Here is a 12,006-nt window from a genome sequence, read left to right on the forward strand (position 1 = left end):
CTTCCCTGATGAGATTTAACATAATCATTTTTATAAATAATTAATCATTTGATTAGGAGTATTTATCCCTGTGGCCGAAAAAGGAAATGCACCATGCACTCAGTTTGCTTTTTAATAGTTTTCCTACCCAATCTGACAGTATAAAATATGGATTTACGTCGTCATGATACTTTTTTATAGTGCATCTGTATTTAATATTCTTAATTGACCTATAGTTAATTTTTTGTCATTGCATTTATAAAATAATTAATTTATTTAAATAAAATAAATACATAACAAAAAAGATCGATACAATTTTTTGGGTTGTTTTACATTTGTTTATAACTTTGAAATGACATTGGCATATCAGGGGTCCAGACTGCCACCAATATTTGAGAGTGTGCCACTGTATTTTACATCCAGTCGCACATGTGCGACCAGTAAATTTGACCTTTTTTCTGAAACCGCACATTGTACTTTCTGCATCTATCATTAAAGTATTTATTAGTAATACAGTGGAAATTAGTAGAAATGTGAATATTTGGTTAGCATGTTGATTTACAGTATGTGCCCCTAAATTTTCTGGTTGCGCCCCTAAAATTTTCATTTGGGGGCCACTGTGCTCCTAGTGAAAAAAGTTAGTCTGGAGCCCTGCATATATTTGTATCACATTTTGTTAGATTTCTTCTTTAATTTTATTTTAGCCATCATAAATGTAATAGAAAAAAAGAATGGATTCACACACAAATGCGAGGCATACTGCTCTTTCAAAATATTTATTTAGTTTTATCAGAGGCATTGAAGTGCAAAAGTGCAAACATTTTTGAGACCACACTCTTCTTCAGTGCCACATATTCCACCGACAGACTTAAAGGTGCAGTGTGTAATTTTTAGAAGGATCTCTTGACAGAAATGCAAAATAATATACAAAACTATATTATCAGGGGTGTATAAAGACCATTTTATAATGAACTTTTATGTTTTTACTACCTGAAATGAAACGTTTTTATCTACATACACAGAGGGTCCCCTTATGTGGAGGTCGCCATTTTGTGCCGCCATGTTTCTACAGAAGCCCTTAATGGACAAACTTTTTTTTAATTTTAAGTTGTCTCTGTCAATTACATATTTTTCCAGTGGCGGGTACCATAGCTTCTCTATGCATTTTTAAGGGATAGTCAAAAATGATATTAAACCCATGATTTACTCACCCCCAAGCTGTCCGAGTTGCATATGTCCATCGTTTTTCAGACAAACACATTTAATGTTTTAGATCTTTCAGTTAATTAAATGTGAAGTTACGGGGTCCATGACCTTCAAGTCCAAAAAAAGTGCGTCCATCCTTCACAAAATAAATCCAAACGGCTCCAGGATGATAAATAAAGGTCTTCTGAGGGTAATCCGCGCGATGTTGTTGTTAAAATATCCATATTTAAAACTTAATTAATGAAAATAATTACCTTCCGGTAGCGCCGCCATCTTAGTCACGTCCGCATTCAAGATCAGAGCTTTACGCAGCTTACGGAGGCTATTCTGCTGCTGCTCTGTGCCCCCGCCCTCCGAATTTGTCATACGTCACTGAGAAAAGTGCGTACACTACGCTTATACTCTCTCCTGAATACAGAGGAGTCCAAGATGGCGGCGCTACTGGAAGGTAGCTATTTTCGTTAATAAAGTTTTAAATATGGATATTTCTACAACAACACTGCGCGTATTACCATCAGAAGACCTTTATTTATCATCCTGGAGCCGTTTGGATTTATTTTGTGAAGGATGGACGCACTTTTTTTGGACTTGAAGGTCGTGGACCCCATAACTTCACATTTAATTAATTGAAAGATCTAAAACATATTCTAAAATATCCGAAAATGTGTTTGTCTGAAAAACGATGGACATATGCAACTCGGACAGCTTGGGGGTGAGTAAATCATGGGTTTAATATCATTTTTGGCCGAACTATCCCTTTAAATTCCAGTTTGTCACAGCGTCATAAATTGACATAAAGGTTCATAAGTATTTATAAGTATTATAAGATGATTTTACTAGAAAACAAGACAAAGGTTGAGAAAATGTGCATAGATAAGAAAGAAAAAGCAGTATTTTAAGAGAAAAGAATCTCTGTAGATCTCTGATGCTTTAGCGTTCCAGTTTTTTGGTGTGTGTTGAATAAAAGCTGCTTATCTGTGAGCTAAAGCTGTTCGTTTAGTCAAATTCTGGCACTCGCTGGGCGCTCAGTGTTGCTATGTGCTTATATGTGTGTGTGTGTGTGTGTGTGTGTCCATGTGTGCTAATTCTCAAATCCTGCTCTGCTCTCTTACACTGTAGTACGCTTGCCCTGGTGACCATACAGAACTGCATGTAATAGTTTGGCTGCATTAACTGTGTGGGTTTATTGTTGAGGCTGACCAAGACAGCACTGTTTTAGTTTAATTGGTAGCAGAGGGAGGTGAGATGCCGGCACTGAGCTTTCCCTTCATTGCGGCCTTTGTCACTTAAACATTTACAGTATTTAAGGGAAGAGGGGCAGACTGCTTGATCTAAATAAATTATACATTGCAGATAATATACACCCATTTAAGTTTCTTTCCATTCCTGACAAGACTGAAAATATGAATAAATAAAATAAAATCAAGACAGGTAGGTTAATATCCACGAAGGCCGACTGGTGTGTTTGGAAGCCCTCAGCAATGTTTTATTGATTACTGGTTATTGTTCCTGTTTAATAGTCAGCTGTGATCTCTTTTAACCGTATGAATGATTTATCAAAAAGTGTGTTCACTAGGAACGGTTTAGGATTTTCCTTTAGGGTCTCTCCTTACACAGTGCACTCTTGTGTGTGTGCAGGATATGTCTACAAATAGGCACATTTAGACTCGCACATAAAGTACAGCATATTTGTGCTTGCAGGCAGGACGCTTAGGGTCGACCATAGTAATGTCTGTTTGCTTATTCATAAAATAAATGTTTTTTAAATGTGTCAGGTTTTTATCACATTTACTCCATACATTTCATATCTAGCAGATAGCCGGTATATTTTGTACTGTGCTACTTCTAAGCTAATGAAGAAAAAAAGCATTTTTAGTGAAATGTAAACATTTGCCTTTTCTCATCATCTTGTCCTCCCACCACTCCCTTCTTATACAAGATGTGTGAAGTTGTCAGATTAAAGAGAGGGTGCAGTTAAGCTATTAATGACAGATTACATGTTTTTTCTCTTTTTGGTGTCTGTCAGTAAATGTCTCTCAAAGCCTTAAATCTGCAAAGATTCTTCTCACAGGTACACAAATCAGTGTCTCACCTTAAATCAAAAGGTTTTGACTATAAATGACTTATTTTGCCAAAATAGATATTTTGAGACATAAAAGCATAATTACTTTTTCTTTTAGGGATTGTAAAAATGTCACACGCTCATCGTTTTGTCAACTGCAAGCCTTTTTTGCTCATTTACTGAGGTTAAGGGTTAAAATTATTTATATAGTTTTTAAAATGTTCTGATTTCCTTGTTTTTGCATGTTATTGTGTTCATGCGTATAGCTGTTTGACTGAAGTTTTAAAATCCCTGTAAAGTCAGTCTTGAAAATAGTTTCTAAACACATTGTAAATGTTAGAAATGTATTGCTACTGAATTGCAGAGTTAGATTGTTGAACAGTTTTTTTATTATTTCTGAATTTAGGATTTTTTTAGGCGGGCCTAAAACGGTGGCTTGATGATGCACTTAAGTCATCGTGCATGGCCCCGCCCCTAGCATAATAATGGGCATCCATTCAGGTTTTAGCGGTATTTGAAAGTTGACAGAGAGGGCTGCTTTCCCTTGAGTGGGTGTGGTTTCAGCATTAGAGCAGAGAATGCTGTCTATTTTTCCAAGATTTTGATAACTTTTTTCACAGCTTTGAACCAGATTTTTTTGAAGTTTTTAAATTTTTTCGGTTCAACCCTAAAATTTATGTTCCTGAACCGGTTAGAACAAAAAATAAAGTTCCCAACCCGGTTAATAACGTTCCATGTCAGCTGTGGAACATACAAATAAGTAGGCTGATCATTAGGACATTAAACTTATATTATTAGTCTACATATCTTGTCATCAAACATTAAAAAATGCTACATTATGTAAGCGGCATAACTGTAATTCTGACATGCCTAGATTTGTTTCAGCATTACACATAAATTAAGACAAGGCCAATTTCTGCCATGTCGTTTATTTGCAAACAACTTAAACAAATGTTTTTCTTAGAAAAAGAATACTGTGGTTTTCGAGATCATTTTGTTTGTATGTGTCCTGTCAAGAACAGAACGATTGTTCGCTTGCTTTTTGAAGCGCGTCTCTCCGTGTATGCACTTTTGAGTGCACTTAAATACGCGCATACACACAGACGGAGGACGAATTCCAAACGGCGCTCTGGAAAGAAAATGCAGTATAAACAGTCGCTCCACATAAAGTGAAAATTATGTTGTTTTCAGTGCTTTATTCACCAAATGTATTTTAATGGACTACAATATTAGACATAGTAGCGCAACTCTCTCATGTTTATACATCAAGAATTCTGATCCTTGAAGGGCATAGGGATAATCATGTTTGAATGGAGTTGGACCAGACACATTCAACCACATGTGCGTCTCTGCGTACAGAAAATTGCTCACTTTAGCACCTTTTGCAGTTAAATTTGTTTAAAATCACTTAAGTGTTAACATTTGCAAGCCTTTGAAATACATGCAAATGATAAACTTTCACCCTATTATGCGCATTAATCCGCGAACCTCATGCGAGCCGAACCGTGGGTCGTGATCTGTACGGATCATGGATCAACTGCAATCCGTTAAACCACTAATTAATATTAAAAACACAAACATCTTGAGATAGTTGATAGCCTACAATTTACCTCTTATGATTGAGCATTAAAGACTTGCACTGTTAAAATGAATGTGTTAAATTAACACATCTTGTGTCTAGTTAAGGACAACACATCTAGTGTGTTGTCCTTAACTTAACACATCTCTGTTATTTTTGGAATAACACACTTTGTGTTGTTTTAACACATCTTGTGTTGTCCATTTCATTTTTTTAAGCTCACAATCTACACGAAATGACACACAATGTGTTAAAATAACACATAATGTGTTAAATAGTTTAACACAAAACAATGTGTTAAAATTAACACATCCTTTCTTAGAGTGTGGGCTTGAGTAGGGTACTTGATGGTGGCAAGCTTCTCATTTCACAGATGAGTCAACAACGACCGGAAGTGAACTTCACCGAGTCATATCGCACAAAAATCTTGTCAAAGAACAAAAAAATAATAGTATTAACCGGTTATAATTATTTTAAATAAACGATTCTGTTCTGGAACATATGTTTTTTGAAAGTTTCTGGTTTCATTTCTGTTTCTTGCAAAACATCAAAATTTCTGGTTTTTGTTCCGTGAACTGGTTCAAAGCCTTGCTTATTTGATTTACTTGCCGTTTTTTCCGTCATTCAAATTTGGTTCGGTGGTTAATAACACGTTTTTTTTTGTGGTTTGACAAACTAAGAACACATTTAATATCTGACTTTACAGAGACTTTGAAGACTCTGTATTCACAAAAGCCTAGATGAGAATCACAACTATAAAGAAAGTGAAATGTCTTTGGTTTGTTTATTATTAATCATTTAATCGTCTTGGTGCACAAACGTGAAGAACATACATGAACACACTGAGCCATGTAAACAATTCACTGTCTTGTCAATACAGTTCAGTCTTCTGAATTCCCGGGGTCTTTTAGCTAAGCACTTGCACACACACACGCACACATGATTTAGAGGGACTCAAAGACAGATGATCAATAATTGATGATCTGTGTTCGCTTGAATTGTGGGTTTTGACTGAGGTGATGATATCGTTTATATTGGCTAAGATCTCTCTGAGAACCATAAACCACAGTTCTGCTCTTCAACAGGTCCAGAGTCTGGTCTCGTACTGTGTGCAAACAAGTTACCTATGCTAAAATGTGTCTGTTATTGTGGGTTCACATACATTTAATTTCAATAAGTACAGTTATGTCAGGTAGTGTCCCAAATAAAAAAGTTTGGCCGTCTACCCTTATTATTTTAATTAAAATGCTGTTTAAAATAATTTTAAATAAAGTTTAGCATTTCACACTCCTGACACATTTTAAAAAGTGACATACCTTCTACCAATTAGCAGTCAGTTATGAACATGGTTACATACTGTATGCTATCTATGTTATTCAAAGATACCCTCAGACCTGCATAAACACACAGCGTTTCATAAGCTTAATGTTATCTTTTCTTTCTAGGTGGCCTGTATGCAGCTCATCAATGCCCTCGTAACATCTCCTGATGAGTTGGACTTGAGGCTTCACATCCGAAATGAATTTATGCGCTGCGGCCTGCGAGAGATCCTGCCGGTAAGCGGCTCGAACACTGCCTGTGTATTAATATTTAAATGAGTTGTCCACTTGAGTGAAATATTGTAAAATGGCTCTGCGAATAATTTATGAGGCCTGAAGGAGAGGTCGCTTGGCTGAATCAATACCTGAAGCCAGGATTGGATTGGACTTTCTTCTTCGCTTTTCCCCTCTCTTTCCTTCTCTCTCTCTCTCTCTCTCTCTCTCTCTCTCTCTCTCTCTCTCTCGCCCTCCTTTTGGCATTCTGAATGTGGTTATGTTCTATCAACAAAGTTACTGAAAAGTGCCTGAACAAAACAGGTGAAGTGTGTGAAATGAAAGCCAGAGAGTGTGTGAGTGAGATAGATTAATGCCTTAGCCATGTCTTATTTATTATTCCAAACAGAAGCTGCTTCCTTTCTCAGGAATGCAGTGAGATGGGAACATCTACAGAAATAAAAGCAAAATATTATTTTTTGAATGCTCTTTCTTTAAATTGTCTTTTAAAAGGTTTGTATGTATGTTTTTGTCCCTAACAATCCACTGTTAATGTTAGTCAAGGTTTCTTTGCCTAAAAACATAGTTTTAGTTTTAAAGGATTTTTTTCTGCTGTTCTTGCTAGTGTACTTGGTAGATTTCTATATGTATATTATCTACAATATTTTATAATTGGCTAACTTCTTTGCATGTTAAATGCCATAAATTAGTGTTGATGTGTAAATATGGGTGGGGGTATGTTAAAATGCTCAGTTTTAACATTGATATTATGTGAATTTGTGACACTGGACCACAAAACCAGTCATAAGTGGCATTGGGATGTTTATAGCAATTGCCAACAACACATTGTACAGTACAGGTCAAAATTATTATTAGGATTTTTTGTAAAGATAATGTTTCTTGAAGATATGTTGTAAATTTCCTACTGTAAATATATAAAAAGTGTTTATAATTAGTAATGTGGGTTGCTAAGGAGTTTATTTGGAGTTTAAAGGCAATTTTCTCAATATTTAGATTTTTGGACCCTCAGATTCCAGATTTTTTAATAGTTGTATCTCGGCCAAATATTGTCATATCCCAACAAAAATGCAAAGCTTATTTATCCAGTTTTCGGGTGAAGTATAAACCTCAATTTAAAAAATTGACTCTTTAGACCCACATTTTGTGGTCCAGGCCACATTTCTAAACAAGCATTTTTTTCGCTTTGTTCCAAAATGGCCTACACTCTAAAAAAATGCTGGGTTATTTTTGACCCATAATGGGTAAATATTGGACCAAACACATTGCTGGGTTAAAATTGACCCAATGCTGGGTTGTTTTAAAACAACTGCTGGGTTATTATACCCCATGGTTGCATAACAACAACCCATCATGGGGTCATTTTTAACCCAGCATGTGTTCTGTCCAATATTTACCCATTAAAGGGACATTCCACTTTAAAAAATTCTAATTTTCCAGCTCCCCTAGAGAAAACATTTGATTTTTACAGTTTTGGAATCCATTCAGCTGATCTCCAGGTCTGGCCCTAGCACTTTTAGCATAGCTTAGCGCAATCCATTAAATCTGATTAGACCATTAGCATCAAGCTCTAAAAAATAACCAAAGGATTTCGATATATTACGCAATGCCCGAAAATAGTCTCCTGCTATTGAAAGTAAGGGGACTATTTTCGGGCATTGCGTAATATCACTGCGCCTGCTGCAGCCATGTACAGCGAGAATGAGAACTATACACGAGAATGAGAGTATAGTTCCTAGCCATATCTGCCTAGAAAATCGTAACTTTTAATTTTCTCTCTGTCTTAGTACATGATGTAACTACAGAATAGTCAAATTTTAAATAGGAAAAATATTGAAACTCTTTGGTTATTTTTTTGCGCTATGCTAATTGTCTAATCAGATTCAATGGATTGTGATAAGCTATGCTAAAAGTGCTAGCGCCAGACCCGGAGATCAGCTGAATAGATTCCAAAACGGTAAGAATCAAATTTTTAACTCTGGGGGAGCTGGAAAATGAGCATATTTTCAAAAAAAGTGGAATGTCCCTTTAAGGGTCAAAAATAACCCAGACATTTTAAGAGTTTTTAGCCAGCATTGGAGTATGTCTACATTAAACACTTGATTTCACTTTGTATGCTTTATTTCCTCCTCTCTCTCTCTCTTGCTAGAACTTAAACACGGTCAGAAATGAGGCTTTGGATATCCAGCTCAAGGTCTTCGAGGAGCACAAGGAGGAGGACATGATTGAGTTCTCCCATCGCCTGGAGGACATCAGAAGTGAACTGGAATATCCTTCTTACATTGAGACACAGACATGTATCATTTCATATTCTGTCCACACCTAAACGCTCCTTAAAAAACTCCCCTGCTCAGTGTCCTCCTCCCCTTTTGCCTCCCACTCATTCTTTGATCTTTAGAGGGCCTTTGAATCTTCAACACTAATATAATATTTTGATTATACATAGCCCAGCTTGACTATAATAATATCCTTGTCGAAAATACACTAGCTGAATTGATGTTCTTGTCTTAAATCTGATTTTATCCATCAGTGATCCTGATTTATTGTTAGTGTTTAATCATGTGTATATAAGACTGGTGATGAGATCTTTGTTTTATCAGTATGTGTAAAAACTGCAATGCTCAAATGCTCCTTAACACGTTGTGTACTGATATCGGGGATGTATTCAATGTTTTATTCTCCTCTGTGAAGGACACTAATGCAGAGAATCATTTCCTTTCTATACTGCAACATCTGCTGCTGGTCAGGAATGATTATTTCACACGGTGAGGCTCTTTTTTTAATTGACTGATTGTCACGAGAAGATCACTGATAAGATACAAGGATTTACAATACTGGTCAAAAATGTATACACACTTTTACACGTGAACTATACACACATTTTTATATTCTTATGTAGCTTTTGCTCTTAAGATTTATGGTTTAATACTTATAATTAATTTTGAAGATACATGTAAGTTATGCCATCTCATGTATATTGCTTGTATATTAATATTATATTGATCTTAATATGGAATGATTGGACCCGATAGTAAGGAAAGGCAGCCAAAAGACATCTAACGTGCATGTCAACTTCTTAAATACTTTTTAAAGGGACACTCCACTTTAAATAAAAAAATGCTCATTTTCCAGCTCTTCTAGAGTTAAACATTTGATTTTTACCGTTTTGTAATCCATTCAGCCGATCTCCGTGTCTGGCGGTACCACTTTTAGCATAGCTTAGCATAATCCATTGAATCTGATTAGACCATTAGCATCGTGCTCAAAAATTACCAAAGTCCTGCAGCAAAGTCCTTGATTATTACGCAAGACTGAGAGTATGGGCCTAGAAAATCACAACTTTTAATTTTCTGTAGGTCACCATACACGATGTAATTACAGAAGAGTCAAGTTTTCAATTATCAAAAATCAAAACTCTTTGGTTATTTTTGAGCGTGATGCTAATGGTCTAATCAGATTCAATGGATTATGCTAAGCTATGCCAAACGTGGTACATACAGTAACAGTAAAAATCAGATGTTTAACTCTGGGAAGAAATGGCTTTTGTTACTTTCCGAAAAAAGGTACAAAAGTTGTCTTTGGGATGGTACCTTCTAAAAGGGCCTACACTGAAAAAAAATATTCATTGAATTTAATCAATTTTTTTTAAGGTAAGTGGTTGCAATCAATTTATTTAAGCTACATTTAAACAAAAAAGATTAATAAAGTAAAATAAAATATAAAACTTTTGTTTAAATGTAGCTTAAATAAATTGATTGCAACCACTTACCTTAAAAAAAAAAAGATTAAATTCAATGAATCATTTTTTTTCAGTGTAATATGTACAATTTAGGTAAAGATATGAACCTTTCAGGTAGCAATATGTACCTTTAACTAAAGTACAAATGTGTATATTTGAGGGACAAGTATGCACCTCTTTGGTACAAAAGTACCGCCCAAGTGACACATTTTGTACATTTTGTAAGTTATAATATTATGAAATTATGGGGCATGTCCAGGCTTTTTACTGGTAGCACATGCACACCTTTCACAAACCCCTGAAAAGAGTGAATGCTTTTCAAGACTAAATCAGACTTAATGTATGTGATTCATATTGTATTTATATATTTTTCAAGCTTTGCGTAAAGATGCGTTCTCTTTCCCTTCAAACCCAGTCTGTGGATTTCACTCATTTCTGACTAATTAGTGGCAGTGATGCTACGGCATACATCTCCCAGTGTTAAGGTCTCGCTAATGACTCACTGTGTTGTTTGTCAGAGAACAGCTTTTCAAGCTCTTTAGCCGATGAGCTGTATTGTGTTAGGAATAACAGCTTTGACAGAAGAAAGAGGTGCAAAAAAGAAAGTGGCATAAAGATAGAGAGACCATCTGTTGAGTGTCTCGTACCACAGATAGCACCTGGTAGAGAAGAACCCGATCTGTTTAGAGTGAGTGAGCGACTGACGTGAACATCAAAGTCAGCTCATGTTCAAACACTGAGCTGGTTCCTACCTCTGTATCATATCCAACTGCTCTGCGCCATTGATCGGCTGAGTACAGGCAGTTTTAAGGGAAGACTGGTCTCCACCTCTTCCGGTTTGACTTAGCCAAACATGTTGAACGAGCTATAGAATCAGCAGGTTACTACAGGGTTTCTGCTGGTTTTTAAAAAGTCAAAATATTTCAAAATCAGCTAATTTAAAACTGTACAGGGTAACCGCTGAGTCTTAAAAGTATTAAAAAAGTATAAAATTTCATTTTCCCAAATTAAAGGAATAGTCTACTCATTTTCAATATTAAAATATGTTATTACCTTAACTAAGAATTGTTGATACATCCCTCTATCATCTGTGTGCGTGCACGTAAGCGCTGGAGCGCGCTGCGACGCTTCGATAGCATTTAGCTTAGCCCCATTCATTCACTGGTACTATTTAGAGATAAAGTTAGAAGTGACCAAACACATCAATGTTTTTCCTGTTTGGGACGAGTGGTTATACGAGCAAGTTTGGTGGTACAAAATAAAACGTAGCGCTTTTCTAAGCGGATTTAAAAGAGGAACTATACTTTATGGCGTAATAGCACTTTTGGGAGTACTTCGACTCGGCGCAGTAACACCCTCCCTCTCCCATTATGAGAGGGAGAAGGGGAGCGGACTTTTCAGGCGAGTCGAAGTACTCCCAAAAGTGCTATTACGCCATAAAATATAGTTTCTCTTTTAAATCCGCTTAGAAAAGCGCTATGTTTTATTTTGTACCACCAAACTTGCTCGTATAACTACTCGTCTTAAATAGGAAAAACGTTGATGTGTTTGGTCACTTCTAACTTTATCTCTAAATGGTTCCATTGAATGAATGGGGCTAAGCTAAATGCTATCGAAGCGTCGCAGCGCGCTCCAGCGCTTACGTGCACGCACACAGATGATAGAGGGATGTATCAACAATTCTTAGTTAAGGTAATAACATATTTTAATATTGAAAATGAGTAGACTATTCCTTTAAGGCATTAAAGGTGCAGTGTGTACATTTTGGCGGCATGTAGTGGTGAGGTTGCGAATTGCAACCAACGGCGTAGTCCACTGCTCACCCCTTACTTTTGAAACACATAGAGAAGCTACGGTGGCTGCCACCGGACAAACATGTCATCGTCGGAGA

At 36.2% G+C, this 12,006-nt stretch overlaps 1 protein-coding gene across 4 annotated transcripts in view; it reads left to right on the plus strand.

The window, feature by feature from the left end:
* Positions 1–12,006, plus strand: part of diaph3 (diaphanous-related formin 3) — a 391,776-nt gene that overhangs the window by 123,564 nt on the left and 256,206 nt on the right. For all 4 annotated transcript variants that reach the window (XM_073876167.1, XM_073876164.1, XM_073876165.1 and 1 more), the window contains 3 exons: positions 6,272–6,382; positions 8,526–8,644; positions 9,025–9,141. In XM_073876167.1, coding sequence (XP_073732268.1) covers positions 6,272–6,382; positions 8,526–8,644; positions 9,025–9,141 — 347 coding nt within the window. The remainder of the gene's footprint in view (positions 1–6,271; positions 6,383–8,525; positions 8,645–9,024; positions 9,142–12,006) is intronic.

Source organism: Misgurnus anguillicaudatus, chromosome 14 (genome assembly GCF_027580225.2).
Source record: "Misgurnus anguillicaudatus chromosome 14, ASM2758022v2, whole genome shotgun sequence".
Lineage (NCBI taxonomy): Eukaryota > Metazoa > Chordata > Actinopteri > Cypriniformes > Cobitidae > Misgurnus > Misgurnus anguillicaudatus.